This window comes from Talpa occidentalis, unplaced genomic scaffold, assembly GCF_014898055.3.
Source record: "Talpa occidentalis isolate TD23 unplaced genomic scaffold, MPIMG_talOcc4v2.1 talOcc4.8, whole genome shotgun sequence".
Taxonomy (NCBI): Eukaryota; Metazoa; Chordata; class Mammalia; order Eulipotyphla; family Talpidae; genus Talpa; species Talpa occidentalis.
In genome coordinates, this window is record NW_023605194.1 from 6423440 (window position 1) to 6444950 (window position 21511).

Below are 21511 nucleotides of genomic sequence, written 5' to 3' on the forward strand. Positions count from 1 at the left end.
AAAAAAGGACATCAAAAAATATACATATAACTTTACAATCCCTTGCTGCTGCTGGGCTACAAAGGGAAACAGTCAAGCAATCAGCAAAATAATGCTCTGGAGAGACATATATGCCTCTTAGGACAAGGCAAGAGGAATCTTTGATCACTTCAGCCTTCCCCTCAGAGCTCTCTGAGAAGACAGCACACCTGAACAGATTAGGTCTCAGAGTAAAAAACTAAATGTTATAGGCTGTGGTCCTTTCTAATGGTGTTCAAACAAAGAAATAAATGGGACTGATTAATAATGAACATGATTGTACAGATCTTTATAGAAGAGGAAATCAAACTATATAAACCTAAATAGGGGACTACAATGAACTTCCAGTGAGAAAATACTCTGGACGTTAGGTAAAAAAAAAATAAGAGGCAGCAATAAAGATAAGGAAAAAATTCTATACTGCACAGAAAAGCCTACCAGGTCTTTTCTCAGGTATTACGTACGTTCAATTGTAACGTCACAAAGGCAAACTCACTTGACTTCACACGAGTGGATGCTGAGCTCCTTGTGCAGCAGCCCACTGGTGAGATGGTACACCAACACAGAGCCGTTGCTGGTGCCTGGAAGATGACGCCACAAGAGAGTATTTCAGCAACCTCTTGAGCACCATCTCTGGATGGAGTTCCAGAGTTTTCCAACAAAAATCTTTTCTTAAAATTTTAATTCTACTACATCTATTACTTAATATCCAGCTATCCCAAGACGCAGTTTTCTCTAAGAAATTGACAAATTAGATACCTCGGCATTATACATACATGTACGTATAATATACACTGGCAAATCCTAATTACAGTCTCCTTTTATAAAAGGAACTAAAGCTACATAGTAAAAAAAAAAAATCAATTTCACTGTCATCTCTCTCATGAAAAAAAGAGCTAACTCTCATATGCTCTGAAATCTTACCTAAATCCAGGGATAAACTTGCATAGAATGACTTCAAGATCTAACTCAATACCCATAAAATTTGAGGAAGCATTTTCCCAAGCTTTTTTCTACATGGGAGTTTATGCTTTTTGAGATTTGGAGTGTTTATTACAACCAGTCCTCAAAACTAAACTTTTTTCAATTAACAAATCTTCATAATAATCAAATTATTCTACATTTTGCAAGCTTTAATGATGTTCAGTCTAATGTTCTAGAGAGACACAGAGTCCCATGGTGGAACTCTGCTGCTCTTCCCTAATCACTCTGCAAAACTTTGTATTTCTTATTATAAATATAATTCTCATACTATTTTATATTTCTTTGCTTTTACTTCATTATACTAAATTCAATAAAAGACTAGATATTCATTCTATGCCAGTATAGTGAGGCTTATTCTACACTAGACATCTCAGACGCAGACTTTGCTCTTAATATTCAGCTATCCCACGACATAGTTTTCTCTAAGAAATTGACAAATTAGATACCTCGACACTGTACATACCTGTACGTATAATATACACTGGCAAATCCTAATTCCAATTTCTGTAAGAGGTTTACTATGAATCAGAAGTTTCTAAAACAAAATTTAAACATTTACCTGTACTTACAAAATCTGGACACGTGCACAGACTACTTAACTTTATCATTCAAATCACTTTCACAAGGTAGTACTAATAGGGAAAATGAGAAAATAAAAATACTGCCAAGTAGTCAGACTCAATGAATTCTTAGGATACTGAGAAGTCAGTCTTTAAACTGAGACCATTAGCCACAACATAAATGTCATCAGATTTTAATTTTAGGGAAAAAAGAAATGGAAATCATGTTTACAGACCTAGGGGAAAAAAGCTAGAAGCCAACCAATAGCATCTTAAGAAAAAAGGTTGACAACTTCAACCTTTCAACAAATATATTGTTTTTCAAGTTTAGTGAAATACAATTTAACCTTATATTTTTAATAGTAAAATACTGGTTCCTCTGTCAAGAAAATCAGATTCATGGTACTATGAAATTAATGTGGCAAGTTGAAACTCAGACCAATTTTTCTATCCACAACATAAAAATATGCAATTTTAATCCAAAAGGCAAATCTTAATTTACAGAGACCACAGTCCCTTTAAGCAATGTTTAATATTCAATTCTTAGCAAAAAGAACAGTGCTGTTATTACATGATTGACTGTAACTACATTATTAGTTAACAAAAACCCGATACAAAATGACACACATAGAAAGAGCCTGGATGGCCCCAGAAGAGACAGAGTGTGCAGACCCAGTGTCCCGCAGGAGCTCGCCTTCTGCCACTCCAGAAACATACCCACAGTATCAAGGCCTCTGTCGGGTGGTGTCAGGTGGATGAGTTATCATGTGATTAAAAATAAATAAATAAAGAGATGGGTGTATTGAAAGGACAAAAAAAAAAAAGAGAAACCTTTCAAAATCAGTGTTCTCATGAACATTTAGCCTCTTTCTCCCTTGAAAGCGTTCTCAAAGAGAATACAGGATTTCCTAACAAAAAGCAAGTATAAACGTCTTATCAGATGTAAAAGAGGACCCACACTCACCAACAGCAAGCAGTGGCTGATACATCTTGATGTTTTTTGTGGTCAACGGTGGGCACATGCGGATAGCAAACTGTGGTGAGGGCAGCCCCGAAAGCAGTCCTGTTAGCAGGAATTTGAGGTGCACTTCCTGCAGAATGGAACCTTTGGGCTGTTCTTCCCCAGCAACTGCACTTTGCCCTAATTTCAAATAATAAAAATACCTTAATTATAATGTATGCTGATCTTAAAAATCTAAAAAAACTCATGGGAGACAGATTTGGGACTAGAAGAAATGCTCTTAAAGTCCATTGCGGTGCAATGGAGCACTATGAGCATGCGGCTACGCAACGCCCTGTCCTCGGCTACGGCGCTTAAACATCATCCTCCAACATCTCCAGGGAGAGATTACTCCCAAGTATTGGTATCCAGGAATCAGGGACCTTTGACGTCTAAAAAACACTATTTCAGCTAAAGTTCTTGGTATTAGCTAACTAAAGAAAGGTGATTCAAGAGCCCTGGGTGTGGAGCAGTGGCAGCAGAGAGGAATGCCACTGCCTATTCCCCTCGCACTGACTTTCTGAAGGATTACCTTTCAGTCTGATGTACTTTAAAAAGTATACATCAAACTGGTAATCACAATCAGCAGGCTCAAAGACCTCATTTAGGTGTCTAATAAGAAATGTCCTTACTATGTTAACTACAAAATTTAAACTTCATTATTACATACATATGTAAAAAATAGAAAACTATACATTATAGTTTATGACTACATAATATATATGACATAATAGAGCCCATTTGTGAGTGTAGAGTTATATGTACATACACACACATTTATACTGTAAATATGAAAAGTATAAATTACTAGGAGTGTGTGATGGAACTCTGATTATAACCTTTGAAGTTGTGAGGTCATCGTTACAATATTTTAAAATCCATAAGATACGCACAAAAAAGATGGTCATCAATTTAATCCAAATAAATTGATCCCTTAGGATCAGCCATACAATTAATATCAGTTTTTAGTAACAAAAGATGGGGTCTAAAGGAAAGGGAAGTTCAACAGTTAGGCCCATGTCTACCTATCCTTGGTAGGCTGAAGTTGACTCTGAGGAACTGCCACATTTTTCTTCAAGCATCTTCCACAAGAGGCAATTCACAAGGTAGGGCAGATCAGGCCTTAATAAGCAGCAGCTCTTACACAATGAATATAAATCAAACCTCTGTATTTAACTGAACTGTTTTCAATTATCACTAAGTATGCAGTGAATTTCAAATTAAAAGTTTAATTAAGTTTTAATTAAAATGTTTTCAAGTAACAAAGCTTTACTTATTTAGTATTTTTAAATCAATTGTATTGTCAAGAATTGCTATACAATCTGTATGTTTTTGCCTCCTAAAAAAATGTAATTTGTATCATTTAGGTACCTACACAGCATAAAATTTCAAGCGTTCTATGAGTTTCGCCTGAATGGATTAGTTCTGGGTATAAATGTTTATGATTCTTTTCACTTTAATATTTTATATCAAGTGCAGACAAGGTCAATTAACTCAGAAAATTGTGTTACTGATAAAATGAATATTGTAAACAAGTGTCTAAACTTCCTCATATAGCTTTATGTCTGGACATGAAGAGAAAGAAATTCAAATATGTGTCAAGGAACAAAAAGATTTTACCACTGGTAGAAATCGTGAGGAAACCTAGTGGCGCAGGTGGCTAGGCACAGTGCTGTGAGGCTATCTGCAGCCTCTGCAGTGCAGGTTCAATCCGGCCGGCCAGGGAGATATCCACATGGTGCAGCAGACCTCTCCTGTCGTGCCTGCTGCTCCCCTCAGCAGTGTATATCGGTCAGTCTGTCTGTTCTGTTCCCTGCTCTGTCTTTGGTGAATCCTCTCACCTCCTGTATCTCTGGCCTGTACCCCAGTTCTTGTATAAATAAATCAATCTTAAAAAAAAAGGCCTGGAGAGCTCAGGTCTTGCCTAAGATCATTGTGGAACAGAAAGAACTGAGGCCATGGCCAAGGAGCAAGTTCTAGACTGGTTGGCTGGGTCACATTTTGATTCTTCTCCTATTAGCTATGTGGTTTGGGGCAATTCTTTAAAATCTCCCTGGTTCTCAATTCCCACATATGAAAAATGGAAACAATATTGCCTGCAGGGTTGCTATACTATCTAGAGCATTTATCATTTTACTTACAGTACTAAGCATACAATAAATGTCATACCTAACATTTAAACAAGAAACTACTAAATAATATCTATTTTCAATTACAGTATGGAAGTAAAATAATATAGAAAGTCCTTTATAAACTACATCACAATTTTCAAAGAATTAGATGTCAAAATTACTTGATATAATTCCAATTTTTTTGGCCTATTTACAAAGTCTTGTAATTCTAGGTGTATAATATTCAAACTCACAAATCCTCATTCTTTCTTTAATATATACTGGCCCAATAAAAAAACTTGGAAATAATATTTTATCTGCAAATAAATAGTTGTTTGAAGAATCCCAAACTAAGAAAATGTATGTCAAAAGACTAAAATTATTTTTTTCTAATGTTGTTCAGTTCCTTCATTCCTTCAATTAAATACTGCATGCTAGAAAGATCTGTACAATGAAAACTTTAAGAAATTGTTAAAAGAAATAGGAAACAACACAAAGTAATGGAAAGATATTCTGTACTCATGGATTAAAAGAATAAACATTAAGTGGTCATCTTATCCAAAACGATATACAGATTCAATGCAATCCTTATCAAAATTCCAATGGCATTCTTCAAGGAAGTAGAACAAGTATTACAAAAAGTTGCATGGAACCACAAAAAAACCTGAATTGTCAAAGCATCCTGAGTAGAAAAGAACAGAGATAACACACTCCTGCAATTCAAACTATACCGCAAAGTGGCAGTTGTCAAAACATTGTGCAGTGGAATAAAAAGAGACACATAGATCACTGCAATAGAATTGAGGGCCAAGAAATAAACCCCCACATATATGAACTGCTAATCTACAACAAAGGAGCCAAGAGCATACAAAGGATAAAGGAAAGTCTCTTCAATAAATAATATTGGGAAAACTGGATATTAGGAAAACTGCAAATGAAACTAGACCACTATCTCACATCATTTACAAAAAGTAATTCAAAATACATTAAAGAGTTGGATGTAAAACCTGAAACCATAGATTACATAGAAAAAAACCTGGGCAATATACTCCCTGACAGTGGCTTTCATTAGAGATGTTTGGGGCTTTGATCCTAACAGCAAAAGAAACAAAGGCAAAAATAAACAAAGGTGACTACATCAATTTAAAAAGCTTTGCACATCAAAAGAATCTATCAATACAAAAAAGGCATACTGCTGAATGGGAGAAAATATTTGCACATTGTACATCTGACAAGAGTTTAATATCCAAGATATATAAAGATGTCACACAACAACAAACACAAATAACCCAATCAAAACATGGGCAGACGATACGAAGAGACATTTCTCTAATGCAGACACAGAGACGGCCAACAGGCATACCATCACTTTAGGGAAATGCAAATCAAAACCACAATGAGATATCACCTCACACCTAGGAGCATGGCCTATATATCTAAAAGACCAGAAACAACAAATGTCAAGCGTAGAAAAAAGGAACCTTTACACACCATTGGTAGGAATGTAAACTCGTGCAGTGTCCTTTGGACACTGCCAAAATAAGCAAACAACCTAAGTTCCCCCTGACAGATAAGAGGATAAAGATGTAGGGTATGTGTGTGCATGCACAGGTGCATGCATGTGTACGCACATAAACACACACACACAGATACATATACATACAATGGAATACTACTCAGCTATAAAAAGATAAAACCTTGTGATATGGGACAACATGGATGGAGCATGATGGAATTATGCAAAACAGAAACAAATCAGGAGAAAAATACCAAATAATTTCACTCACGTGGAATGTAAAGACACAAAGAGACCAGACGAAACAAACCCTTGAATTCTGACCCCCAAATTGAGGATACCAGAGTGGGAAACAGGGATGAGCAAAGGAGGTCCAGTGGAATGTGGTGGAGGGTTAGTGGTACTTTGGTGGTGGAAATGGAATGACAACTAACATTTGAGAAGGTGTGAACCTACAGTCCTATAACATACACGGGGATATAAACCAATGTCACTTCAATTTTAAAAAACTTTTTTCACCAAAAACAAAAAAAAGGGGCTTCCCCGGTGGCACAGCGGGTTGAGTGCAGCGCTATGAAGCTGTCTGCAGCCTGTGTAGCGTGAGTTTGATTCCAGGCCAGCCAGGGAGATACCCACATGGCGTGGCAGACCTCTTCTGTGGCGCCCGCTGCTCCCCTCAGTAGTGCTTTCGGTCTCTCTGCCTGTTCTGCTCCCCACTCTGTCTCTGGTGAATCCTCTTGTCCTCCCGCGCCTCTGGCCTGTACCCCAGCTCTTGTATAAATAAAAAAAAATAAAGCTTATTAAAAAAACACAAAACATGCACACCTGGAATGTACAAGGCCCTCTGCTGAGTGCTAGGAATACAAGGTTGAATCAAATACCATCCCACTCTTATGGACCTTACAACTGACTGGAGGAAACAGGTAAATAAATAACACAACTACAACACAGATGACAACTATTAGGGACCACAAAATAAGACTGAAATCAGGCTTGAGAGATTAAGGAAAGCAGTGCTTGAGTTGAATTTAGAATTAGGAGTTGCAGAAAGATGCAGTTATTCAATTCTGATCTGAGGGTGGGCACGTGAAAGCTGAGAGGGGGGGTGGTAGCTCCAGCAAGGGCTTCATCTAGAACCCAGATGCCCAGTGTCTGGCATCTTTCATTTGAATCAGAGTCTCTCATGAATGAACAGTCTAATTCCAATAACTGGAAAAAAATCTAGGCTACTTTAGGGACTTTTAGTGCTTAATTATATTTTATGCTTCTCCTATTTAGGAGAGAATGATTCTACAGTTTAGTTTTCTTAAGTATTAACTTTGATTATAATTGCCCATCAATGATTCTACTTAGATTTGGCCCTTCAAAACCAATCCCTCACATGAGAAGTAGAGAAACAACAAAAGCTTACCGATCATGTTATCTAAGGAGAGATCTGGAAGTTTATTCTGCAGCGCTCCAACAGGAATCCCACAGAAAGACACTGGTGAGTACAAAGGTGACACACCAGAGCTACTGCAGAGACAGATGACAGAGGGTTTCACGTTAAGATCTTCACTGCATATCAGTAATTTCAGCTCAGGACTGACATTCTGCCTATTTTTACAGTATTTATTAATTTTACCTATAAGTGAAATATCTCTAGCAGGTTTACATAGCCCCCTAGTAGTGTAAAGTTTTAAGTATCATTTTAAAAATATTTTCACAGAAAAAGTCTCTATCATTATATGATTGTGGTAATTTTAAATAAAAAGAAAGATCAGAAAACCCCAATCCTCTTGACTTATTTACCTGTTCCGTGAATTTCGGTGACAAGCAGCAGACTTCAGTTCCCATATCATGACTCTGCCATCACTCACTATGAGGGCAGCCGCATTCTCGTTGACAGGACAACACACCATGCTGAAGGGACGGACAGTTTTTGTCACGCGGATTGCATCACACTGGCTTCGTAAATCATAGTTAAGTTCCTGGACAGGATCTGGGTCTTAACATAATATTGTTTTCTTTTAAAAATTCAGAACACAACCATATCATTTAAATAAAACCTCAAAATAAAACCTTTTCATTTAAGTAAAAACCTCAACTAAAAAGGATAATATTCCTTCACTATTGCAGAGTTAGTCAAGCATAGCTTCCCCTTTTATAATTATAACTAATTTTTTCAGAGTATAATTATAAAGATAATGCACTTAAAGATGATCTACACAAAGTTTAATTTTCAAAACAACTGATCAAAGATCACTTGCTTTAAAATATTTTTTAAAAGAAATAAAATGTTTTGGAAAAAGATCAATGATGCATGATTAAATAATAAGCAGTTGAGAAAGACAATCATAACTGCAGTGGTCACATTCACCTTTGCTTAGTACATCATTTCACAAAAACATAATTTTTATTCTCCATGATAAGACTGAAAATGAGGTCATTTTCAGTCTTAAACTTGTCACTTTATAATGGAAATTACCAGAGCAGACAAGTGAAGGGGATATAATAATGATATATACACAAGGTTGGACCTGTGCTAGAAAAATTCACAGAAGGAACATCTACTGGATCATGGACACAATGAGTTACAAGGTATTACTTTCTCTGTTGTAAGTAGGAGGTACACTATCATATTCCACTTTCTTAAGGCAAGGATTCTCATTAATTCCTTGCTTTGGCTGGTATTTGCAACATGAAGCTTCAGAAAATAATTGTGAAGAAAAATATAATTAACATTATTGCAAGATATAGACTCACCTGGTTCCTCAGTTGAAGTGGTGAAAATATTATTATAAGATCTCCGAACACGTAAGGTTATACAACCGTTTTCATGTAGGCAAAATAAACCATCACGTTGAAAGCAGGGTATTACCTTTAAAGAGAGATGCATTTACTTTTAAAATTACAATAGAACAATAAAGTATATACCGTGAAACTCATAAACTCAGCTTTAGAGAATACAGGCAAAAAAACAAAATATACAAGCTGTTGCCAAGCTTTACAGCTAAATTAGTATTTTAAAAACCCATTCATAATACTAAAAAATTTCTCTTTATACATGTTACTTAAATAGTTCAGTAAATATCTCCAGATAAAGCAAAATTTCTGGGATAAATCAACACAACAGTGCAGAAAAATAAGGCATAAAACAACATTGTTAATCTTTAAATAAATACAAAAGAGAAAGCAGAACTGAGGACTTTCGCAAGAGTATGTAGCTTCTCGCTATGTAACTTTCATAATCAACTTTAAGGGGTATAATTTACAAATTGTCCATACCTGCAAAAATGGAATTCCTGTTCGTTCTATTGCAATCACACCCACTGTCTGATTCACCTCAAGGTCAAGGATTAAAATCTCCCGAGGATAGAGTAACAGCATGTGATTTCTTTTGGAAGGCAGATAAGCCAACTGAAGGCAATCATTCAGAGTAATGAACTCAGCACTGAAAAAAAGGGAAACATTTACTTTAGGCATGGAGATACTTACATCAGAAAAAGCTAGTAAAGGATTAACTTTTGCACTTTCCACCTAATAATTGTTAATAAGAATGTAGAACTATTTCCTGAAATGACCAACCTGAGCTAGCACCCAAAACTTAGACCTGGCCTTCAGTCAAAATCCAAATTATAGCAATAATACTGTACAGGCTGGATAGAGATGTGTGTCTAAAATTCTGAAAAATTTAAAGTAGAAGCCGCCACTGGCATTCATAAGACAGTAATTTGGGATTTTTTAATTTGACCACTATACAGACTGCCACCACCACCACTACAGCCACTGGGTGGGGACGACCTGTGGGCCTCAGGCACGGCACTTCCTCTACTCTGCCTTCATTCACTTTTATGCTGTCTTAAATCTGTCTTTGCAATAAACTGGGATATTTAATTCAGTCATTTCAGCATGTTCATCTGAGTAAATAAAAGAAACTATCAGGATTACAAAAGACTCTTCAAAGAGTATTAAAAATAATTTTAGTGGCCTCCCACAGGCAGTTGAGAGCAGCGCTGTGAAGCTGTCCGCAGCCTCTGCAGTGCGGGTTTGATCCCGGCCAGCCGGGGAGATATCCACGTGGTGCGGCAGACCTCTCTTGTCTCACTCGCTGCTCCCCTCAGCAGTGTATTTAAGTCAGTCTGCCTGTTCTGCTCCCCATCCTGTCTCTGGTGAATCCTCTCACCCTCCCGCACATCTGGCCTGTACCCCGGTTCCTGTATGCATGAATAAATAAACCTTTTAAAAAAATCATTTTAGTAATTTGTGAGTGTTGCTTATAAAGTGTGATTTAATAATCACATTTTAACATTAAATATATTTCAATAGGAACAGACATAATGTATACTATTTTCTTTTTACATGGCATTTTTTTTTGAAGATTTATTTATTTATGCACACAAGAACTGGGGCATAGGCCAGAGGTGTGGGGGGGGGTGAGAGGACCCACCAGAGACAGAGTGGGGAACAGAACAGGCAGACCGACCGAAACACACTGCTGACAGGAGCAATAGGCGAGACAGGAGAGGTCCGCTGTACCATGTGTGTAGTTTCCTGGCCAGGGATCGAACTCGTGCTGCAGTGGCTGCGGAAAGCCTCACAGGCTGCGTCTCAACCCCCTGCGCCACCAGAGAGGTCCTATACCGCAATTTTAAGAGGTTTTGCAATTTAAAATAAAGTCAGATTAGAAAAAAGGTGTGGATTAAATTTCAATCCTGGCTCTGCCAATTCCTTGTTGAGTGACTTTACCAACAGATTTCAAGAATGGGGGACTCAATACTACTTTCCAGGATTCTAGTGAAGTTATATGTAACAATGTATGGGGAAGAACCCACAATCATTCCATTTAAGGGATATAAAATGTATTTCCCTAATATTCAAAGTGAACATATGAACATATCATTCACAAGGAAGAAAATAAACATAAATCACAACTTACAAAACTAGTGAGATTACCAAAAACACCTATTTATGACACAGAATCAATGAAAAATAAATAGGAAGTTCCCTGAAAATATTTAAGAAGCTACTTTATATTATTTCATGGGCGGGGGGGGCGGGGTGGTGGTGATGAGGGATAAATTAGACAACCCAGCTATGGTTTAATACATAAAATTCATATCTACATATCAATTTAGAATTATCTGTACAATTTATACTTCACAATACAGTTTTCCAGGTAATTACCCACAAAAAGATTATTCTAATCACAGAATAACTTTATAGCATATTAAAGAGACTTTATAAATACATGCAAAAAACACCATTAAAGCAATAAAAATATAATAATCAAAGCTCTAGGTAAAAGAAATCTATTTCTAATGCATGAAATAGGTTACTTAAAATTTCATTCTGCTGTACATTCTGAAATAAACACTAATAGCTAGCATCTACCAAATGAATACTTTCTAAGCATCAGTCACTATGCTAAGTCCTTAAGTTCTAATTCTTAAAACTATATGAAAACCTTTACAATCCTTTGTTGGGAAAGTGAAATTTAAGCAAAAGGAATCAATTTTCTCAGGGTCACAGAGCTACAGCTCCTCCTAGACTCAGGCCCTTAACCATGTGTGAAACATCTTACCTGCACATTTTACTGGCTAATGAAAGTGCACAACATGTAAGGCAGGAAAATGTATTTAAAATGATCCAGCTTTCTCCCCCAACTTTAAATGTACTTAACAGCCTCATCTTTAGAAGTATCACATCATATTTTAGAAGTCAATGGGGTTGGGAGGAGGGGATTAGCACTATTAGTGAAAAACAAAGAAACCATGTTGAGGCTGAATCTCCTCCTCCTAGGGGAAAAGACTAAAAGAATGAATTTGCTCTAATAAATTTAGAAGTGAAATTAGAAGCATGAAGGGTTCAGATAAGGAAAGTCAATCCTCTACACCTCCAAACAAATGATAAACAGATGACTTATATCAGGTACACTTGTAACTTACCTAGGCTTCTCTTGCGTGAGTAAGATTTTTACTTTATTCAGAGCCTTCTTGGCACCTGTGGCTGCAGCCAGCTTGTTATGAGCTGGGCTAGAGTGTGGGCTGGATATGTAAACTTTTTTCCCAGGGCCTGAGGGAGGCTTAGATGGAGAAAAGTCTGAGATGAACACAATACCCTCACTGGTGAGTACTAGATTGGGAAAAAAAGTAAACGCTGATTAAAATTTAATCAAGTTTAGCAGAGAATTTCATTCCAATACAGTTTTGAGAGCAAAGTAATGAACATTTTAATAATACAGAGCTGGCAGTGTTATGTACTCATAACAGGGTGGGGACATTCTCCACACTGAAGTGAAACAGGTGGTCCATTACAATTCATCAGAAGCCTCCAAGCTGAGCATTCTGAATTAATGTTTTATATTAAAAAGATACCAGAAGGTTATTGGTAGAAAGAACAAATATTTGTTCTTCCACATAAATTCAGTGCACAAACTTTCATTAAAAATCTTTCCTCATTAGATTCAGGAACTTCAAAATCCAAAGACTTCAGAATGTAAGAATTACAGAAAAGAAAACCCCATGTATGACGCTGCATGTCACACTTAGCTCATTTCAAATATTTGAAGACACTGATTTTTTTATGATTATCACAAGCTTTTCAGTCCAACTATATTTCCTTTCTCTTGGTGAGCATCAGATTGAACTTAAGTGTTTAACATAAAAACTATTCTTTTCTCTTTATATCTAGAACAAAAAATAAATGCAACAGTGGCTTCCTAAGTATACAGGAAGCCAAATATTCCAGGAGGCAGCACCTCATTGAGCAATACAAATTAGGCCTGTTTGTGACTGAAAAATGAGTCTCCCTCAAAACTGGGGCTAGGATAGGGATATCTGAGCAGAAAAATCTTGTCTACTCTGGTTCTCCAGTGAGGCTTACGCACAGGAAACAAGAATTCAAAAGATGTGACAACTCTAGAAGTATTCAACAGCTGTGATTACCTGAACATGAATGAGTCAAAGATGTCAGGCCAACTGACACCCAAAAATATTATGCTTCCATCAACCAAACTACAGGGGGTCGATGAGTGAGGCGGAAACCCTATCTCCTGTTCTTCAGATTACAAAACTCACCCTTCAAGATCCCACCCCTCCCCTCCTTTTGCCATGCCCTCCCTCCCTGAAGCTACCAGCCCCACCAGCTGTTCTGTGCTCCCCCAGCACTGCATCTCATAGCAAATCAGAGCATGTGCAGATGCACGTTTATTCACATAGGCTCATCTACACAAAGCCTGAACTCGTAGTATTGCGGAAGTTTATACAGACAGGTTTCCTTTTTCATTTTTACTTGTCTGCCCTTTTCTTCCTCCTTTCACACACACACACCCCTCATAAATTGGTGGTGACACATTAGAATTGCGAGGCATTCAAATCCAGGAAAATATTCTTTACTGTTGCTAATTTGTCCTTTTAAGTTTTTGATCAAATATCAAAATAAAGCCCCCACTTCAGTGTTGCCTGTGTGTGTGTCAGGACTGCAGACTGTAAATATCTCAATACAACTACCTGCTGCTCCCTCCACCCATTCCCATTATCACATTTTACTTTATTATACCACTTATTATCTCTCTATACTAGAATTGATTAATTACATCCACAGCTTATGATCTGACTCCCTCTCACTAGAATGCAAACACGACGAAGGCAGGAACCCTTGTCTTAGTTCACTGATATATTCCAGGTTCTCAGAATGTGTCTGACATGTAGTAAAAGCTCAAGAAACATCTGCTGGATAATAAAAAATATTTCCTAAATAATTAACACAAAAAAACCCTATGTAAATACACATCTAATAGATCAATGGCTCTATAAACTGTCAAAAATGCACTGGCAAAAACTACTTCTGCAAGGAAAAATACCTATGGGCTTATTCTGTTCCCCATATGCATCTGTTTATGGCGCTCAAAATGCATGCCATGAATCATAGTGATTCTTTAAAAAGAAAGGCCACAGCCTACATGAAAGCCTTGACTCAGCTTCTCAAAGCTTCCTAGAAAAACAAATTTAATTATATCTGCATTACAACAGCATAGCAACTCTGTCTCCCGGGCTAATAAAATTCTACTCACAAATTCAACACAGTGAAGGGGCAGCCAACAGATTTAAATGCTAACTGTTGAAGTACTTGCACATGACATGGGGCTATGACTTAGCATCTGCAGATAGCATGGACTTGATGTGTATCTCGACTTTGCCTAGTCGTTTTAAGATTACAAATGTGTTCTAGTATGATGTGTTGTGTCTATCTTACATATACAGAAGACAGTACAATTTATGTATATAGGATTTAAAATAATTGGTGTACGTAGAATTTAGTAGAGTATACAGAATTCCAACATTATAACGAATTTTCCACAAGAAACTATCACTCACAGGTTAAATGTGAGGGATCAAAAGGGTCAAAAGAAAAAGAAAGAATGTTATCTGCATAGCTCTTCTTCCACAGCTTGGTGCCAGTATCTGCATTCCAGAGCACGATATAATTTGGTGGGTGGATGGCGAGCAGCAGATCTCGTGAAGCATCTTGATTCCACAACCACTGCACATCTGTAAAGACCAGAGAAATAAAGGCAAAATTCAGAAATCATTCACTTCAAAACACGTGGCTAATGTACCCTTAATGTCCAGTTTATCTTTTTTACATAATCCTTCAAATAGTAATTCTGCCCCTCACTTCAATGTTGTGCGTATATGTGTCAAGATTGCAGATAAAAAGGCTGATATTTTATAAAAAAGAGCTGTCTGAACATGAAGATCTCAAGGTCAAAATTTTCAAGTAATCTGAAATTCATTACTTCAAAGAAAACACAAGGCAATTTGCACCAATCATTACTTCACACTTGCTGTTAAAGACCATCTATGTGATCAACAAAGTCATCTAGGAGTTTGCTGAGTCTCTTGATTTTTTCACAACGATCAACAGAATAATCTAGTTTGTTATCCAGCACATAGTAAGTATTAAACAAGTATTTTTTAAATAGTGATTTAAACAATTCATTCAGCACAGAAAGCCATTCAGTCAAAGCCTTGAGTCTAAAGAATGCTGTATTGGTTTAGGTCAGTAACATAAACAAGCAAACAAATGCTCTAAATGAAAATAAGAATAAGGTTTTGATCATCGCCATGAAGAGAAAGTAAGCACTGAAAGTTAATTCAGAACAGCAGTTGCGCCCATAACAAGACTGTTGGTAGCAGCTTTATTTTCCCCATCATGCTTGACTGAGGCTGAGGTTGAAAATTAACACATTTAACCAAAGAAGAAATCAACTGAGATTTGAGGAAATAAACCCACAAGTGTACTGACAAGGAAAAGAAAGATAGATTCAGATCAGTAGGACAGGCTAAACATTTAATAGTTAGCAGGAAAGGGTTGAAATTAAATGAATGGAAAAACCCCACTTCATGAGTAAGTGTATCAACACAAATACTCAGCAGACTTTCTCACCCTGAATAGGTCTGGCATGCTCTTGGATCTCACACTGAGCTACTCCTGCTGCTACATCCCATACGATGATCTTCCCATTGACATCAGCGGAAGCTAAGCGCAAGGAATATGGTGAGCCAATGTTATGGTGATAATTTTCCCTGGCCCATTTAACCTGGTATCAAGAAGAAATCAAGTAAATATTTGCAATGGATGAAACCAAACATAATTTTCACAAAACATCTGCCACAACCCATACTACATTCTACAGTTATGTTACAAAAGTATATATGAGAATAAACAGGAAACTGGTTTCCATCTTGAAAGTCAAACACTTTTTTTAAAATTGCAGTTGAAGTATTTTTTTAAACATCACAATGTTCCTACATTTAAAATGAGAAACACAGAGTCCTAATATTTTGAGAAATTCAGATTAAAAACTCCAAAATAGGGCCTCCCTGGTGGCACAGGAGTTAAAGACAGCGCTATCAAGCTATCCCCAGCCACTGTAGCACAAATTAGATCCCCGGCCAGCCAGAAAGCAATCCACATGGTGCAGCAGACCTCTCCTCTCTCACCCGCTGCTCCCCTCAGCAGTGTATTTCAGTCAAATCGCCTATTCTGCTCCCCACTCTGCCTCTGGTGAATCCTCTCACCCCTTCCCCACCCCACACACACACCTCTGGTCTGTACCCCAGTTCTTATACGTATAAATAAATCTTTCTCTTTTTTGAAAGTTAACACCATGTCAATTATTTCTCAATAAAAGTAGGGGAAAACTAACACAAAATAGATTAAGAATCTAACTGTAAAACAATAAAAATTTTAGGAGAAAACAGGTGTAAATACTGACTTTGAAAAAAAACAATGGCTTCCTGGATACAGCAACCAAAATTGGACTACGTCAAAACTAAAATGTTTCTGCTTCATTAAGACACTATCAAGAGAGTAAAACACAATCCACACATGGAGAGAAAACTGCCAACCATTTATCTGCAAAGAGACCTGTGTAAAGAACTCCTTACAACTCAATAATGAGAAGACAAATCATTTTAAATGAGTGAAAGACTAAACAGGTATTTCTCGAAGATACACAAATGGTGGCCAATAAGCACATGAAAAGATGCTCAACATCCTTAGCCACAACGAGAACCACTTCATAGCCACCGAAATGCTACCATCAAAAGGACAGACAATAACAAGCATGGGAGAGGGTGTGGTGAAACTGGAATTCTCACGCACTGCTAATGTGAGTGTAAATAATGCAGCTTCAAGTCTGGCAGTTCCTCAAAAAGTTAAACACAGAGTTTCCACGTAAGTTAGCAATTCTATTCCTGCATATACCCAAGAGAAATGAAAACAAAGGTTCACATACAAGCTTGTGCATGAATATGCACAGCACTATTATTCATGGTACCTAAAAAGTTGGAAATACCAAATGTTCATAAATATATAAATATGGAACATTCATATAGTAGAAAATTATTCAGCCATGGAAAGGAATATGCCTCAACATGGAAGGATTGGGAAACACTATGCTACGCAAAAGGCAAGCCCAAAAGGGAACCTAGTATATGATTTCACTGACATTAAAATGTACAGAACAGGCAAATCCACAAAGACAGAAAGCAGATTAGTGGTTGCCCAGAGATGAAGAGAATGGGGGAACAGGTGCTAATGGGTACAGGGTTTCCTTTGGCTTTGGGGGTGATAAAGACTGTGGTGATGGCTATAACTGAATATTCTCAAAGCCATGAAACTGTATCTTTTAAATAGGTGAATGTTTTGGTCTATTTCAATGAAACTGTTATCAAAAAACAAAAGAAAACAAAAAGCAAAATCTCCTTCTCTAATCCTAACCTCTCTCCTAAAATTTCAGATCACTATTATTCAACTGTTCCAGGCATCTCAGACTCAGTATATTGAAAATTTATGCTCACTGACTTCAACACTCACCTTATCCCACCAACACTCACGCAGTTACTCAAACAGAAACCACCATGGGGTCATTCTATTTTCTGATTCACCCTGAAATCGACAACTGTAAAGGCTATCAAGTTTACCTCTTCAGCAGTTCCTAAATACCTGAATGACTTCTTCAGGCCTCAACTTTATTTTAGGCCCTTAGAAAGTCCTACCAGAGCTACTGCCTAAGTCTCCTATATAGTCCCTCTGCCTCATTTTGCCTTTCTCCAATAGATCCAGCCCCGCTGCTGGCGTGAGTTTCTCTAAAATGCAAGTACGATCACATTAATCTCCTACTTAAAAATCTAAATTGCTGTGTAATCGTAAAGCTTCTGGGACAGGTTAATCTCCTCACTCTCCATGGGTGTCCCCCCACTCCCCTTGGCCACTCCAGGGCACACTACTTACCTCTGAGTACATGCTTCCTTCTTCCTGCAGTGCTCCTCCCCCAATTTCTACTTGGCTAACTACAGTTTACCAACCTCCACACTGGAAAGACTTCTGTGACCTTCCCTTGATGCCCCCGCTAGGTGATAGGTAGCTTCTTTGTCTTCCTACAGCAGAGCATGATGTCTCACTATCACACTCTGAGTATGTGTTTTCTTTTCATTCTTCTTCATTAGACAATCAATTGCTGGAAGGCTTTCACCACTACATCCTTAGCAAACGCTAAGTGCTCAAAACTACTGAATGAATGAGTGGTAAGGTTAGGTAAATGGTAGGATTACTGCTTTCCATCAGCTTTAAAATGACCTAAGAACTTGCATTTTAATAGCACATCCTGGATTGATATTAAGTCATTTAAATGGAAGTGCTAGGCTATCCCAAAGAGGTATGTGAAAGCTAGTCAACATTTATATACGGGACTTAATTAGTGATAATTAATACTTGAGAACAGCTAGTGATAGTACTTGAGAATAAACAATATGCTATAGGTACGTGGATCTGACTTACCTTGACAACATCAGCTTTATGTTTTTCTAAAACTTGAAGCGTTTGGGCGGTATTGGAATCAATCACTACCACCAGCGAATGACATCCATAAGCAATTAAACCTTGCCAGCCCCTAGCAAAAAAGGAATGTTGAAATTTAAGTAAAAAATAAAACAAGACTTAACTTCTCTATTGCCAAGAGGCATCCTAAATAGGTGATAAATCTAAATAATACACATCAGCATTAACAGAATTATTTAAGTGCAACGGCAGCATCATACACTGTCCCACTAAAATAAAAGCTCTAAGGTCTAGCTTGTTGAAATTCATTTTCCCTTAGGATTAAAAAGAGTTCTAAGAGATAAGCACCCAGCAGTGCGGATCTATAAAGCCACTCCAGGACTGACACCTGTGCTTATTCCACTTGGAATCCGGAGCGTCCACAAAGGGCCTGTGTTCCCGCTCGGCACAGCCGCCCCGTCCTTCCAAGCAGGTCACCCGGCAAAGGCCGGGCGGGGGGGTTCGAACTCTCCACACCTGCCCAGCCACGGCCATGCAACTTGGCCTTATTATGTGACCAGCGGTTCACCTGCAAAGCGGCAGTGTCGTTTCACAGTGAGAAGACACAGGTGACAGGAGGCACAGGTGAGAAAACAGGCGCCCGCCACAGGGTTTGGCAATTGCTGGATCAATAAAGATAAACCAGGGACGAGACGGAGGGGACAGAGCAGCTGGGGAGGAGGCCGCGGGCGGGAAGGCCGGGGCGAGAACTGGCGAGGAGGCCGGGAAGGAGGAGACGTGGGGAAGGGAGCAGAGACGGGGGGTGACTATGTTTGCGCGGGGGGCTCCCCACTTGGGCTTTTCCTCATTTCACAGCAGCCACGAAGCCGCCAAACAGACTCCACGGCGCGGGGCGGCCTCGGCGAGGCCACACCGGGGGGCAAAGCCCATTCTCTGCCCGTCCCCGGACATACTCCCGGCGGCCGCGAGCCCGCGCCCTCACCAGTCCACCGCCGCCTTGTTGTGGGCGTTGAGCGCCCCGGTGAGGGTGCGCGCCGACACCTTGAAGTTCACGGTGTAGGGCAGCATCGCGGCGGCCCACCCCGGCCCTCGGGACCGACCCGGAACCAGGAAGGCGGCGACTGCGCTTCCGCTGCTAACTGAGTCCGGGCAGCCCCGAGGGCGCCGCTCTCTGGTTCCGCCGGATCCCAGGTTCCACCACTCCGGATGCCGCCTCCTTCAGGTTCCGCCACTCGCGCGCTCCATCGCCTTAAGGTTCCGCCTCTGCGCTCAGGCTGGAGCTCGGCCCTGGAGGGAGTCGCTGCGGTCCTAGTTTCTCCACATGGGCCCTGGGTAGACCTCTGCGCCCTTGCAGCGAAGGGTGAAAAGCAAGAACTGAAAGTCCTGTTAGGGGGAAAAGGATGTCCTAAAGCTAATTCCATACAGGCTTTGTGGACTCCACCCCCACCCCAGGGCAAAGCCAAAGACACTGGGAACTCCACATCCCATCCCCACCCAAGGGAAGGTGGCTGGGACCTGAGGGTGGGGTTCAGCAGCCAGGTTGGTATAAAGGCAGACACGTGGGCTTTGGGGGATTCTCTTTTTGGCTCTCTGCCAGCTCGAAGTGCTTGGCCAGCTCTGAGAGTGCCTTTGGGTTTCCAGGTCGGCGGATCGGGTAGGACGCATTAAAGACTTTATTTCCCTATTTTCTCCCTGAGTTGTACATTTTCCTCATTTCCTTTTCCCTTGCAAATAAACCTTTTATGAACCTTTTGTGTGTGCCTGCAGTGTTGTATTAATAAGTCCCTTTTAAGCGCGGGTGAGGACCCACAGCCAGGCAACCCGTTCAATATTGGGGCTGCCCTAAAACAGTCCCACTAGTCTTTTGCCATTGGTGAGTTAACCTAGGACAACTACCAGGCACAGTTGTAGGCCTGGGACACAAGTTGCTCTCGTGGGATTAATGGAATTAATTGGATGAAACTGAGGAGTGAATGAGATGAAAGGCCGAAATAGAAACAATTTCCAAATATACATAACACTCTCTCGCTGGTCTTGAAAATACTTGATGACAAAATAGCACCGGCTCTGAGGCCCCCTCTCGGATTGCCTGTTTGTCAGGGCAGCCTTCATCTTACAGTTTCCCCTCTGCTGCTCTCTGTCAAGGCAATCTCAGCCACCCCCATAGCACCCCCACCCCTCTGTGCAAAGCACCCTGTTTATAGCCTTTACTATAGCACTTGATTCAAAGATTTCTTTCCTGGAATGATTTTTGCAAATGTTCATTTCTCCCCCAATTGTTAATTCCTTAGTCAATAAAAGGAACAAAATACTGATAATTCTGTCATCAAGAGTCCTTGTGTCCACCTTGTCACTCTTATAAAACAGCTTTCTCCAAAATACTCTTAAATTTGAAGTTAATTGTGATTCTATAAGCTAATTTCACTCTCAGTTGGAAGGTGACCATTCGACAAGCAGGACTGACACTGATTAGGACTGGAGGCTGCCAGAATCCATCAGCACTCTGGCCACAGCCTCACCCTGGAGGCTGCTGGGGATGACCAACACAATAGACCGAGTCTCAGCCTGGACACTGCTGGAGTTGACCAGAACTCCGATTGCCTCAGTGTAGAGGCTGCCTGGTTCAACCAGCTCTCCGTCCCTGCCTCAGCCTGGAGATCGCCTGGGTTGAACAGCACTCCTGACCTGACTGAGCCTGGTGGCTGCCAGTGTCAACCAGCATTCTGGCCCCAGCCTCAGCTTGGAGGCTTCAAGTGTCGAAAGTCAATCCACCCATGCCTCAGCCTGGACACTGCCGTGGTTGACCAGCAATCTGTCCTGCGTCAGCCTGGAGGCTGCCTAGATCGACCTGTACTCTGTCCTGTGCCTAAGCCTGAGACTACCAGGGTCCACCAGCACACAGGCCCCACCCTCAGCATGGAGGCTGCCTGGGTAGGCCAGCACTCCATACTGCCTCATCTTGCAGCTTCCCGGGTCTACTAGCACTCCATCCCCA

General features: G+C 39.6%; 1 protein-coding gene across 1 annotated transcript in view; it reads right to left on the reverse strand.

Annotated features, from left to right (window-relative positions):
- Positions 1-19628, reverse strand: part of WDR11 (WD repeat domain 11) — a 43953-nt gene extending 24325 nt beyond the window's left edge. Inside the window, exons 1-11 of the mRNA XM_054690762.1 lie at positions 19499-19628; positions 18517-18628; positions 15619-15772; positions 14547-14720; positions 12117-12303; positions 9457-9622; positions 8935-9049; positions 7981-8176; positions 7601-7704; positions 2527-2703; positions 515-599 (exon numbers count right to left, since the gene is read on the reverse strand). Coding sequence (XP_054546737.1) covers positions 515-599; positions 2527-2703; positions 7601-7704; positions 7981-8176; positions 8935-9049; positions 9457-9622; positions 12117-12303; positions 14547-14720; positions 15619-15772; positions 18517-18628; positions 19499-19584 — 1556 coding nt within the window. The 5' untranslated portion in view covers positions 19585-19628. The remainder of the gene's footprint in view (positions 1-514; positions 600-2526; positions 2704-7600; positions 7705-7980; positions 8177-8934; positions 9050-9456; positions 9623-12116; positions 12304-14546; positions 14721-15618; positions 15773-18516; positions 18629-19498) is intronic.
- Positions 19629-21511: the final 1883 nt, after the last annotated feature.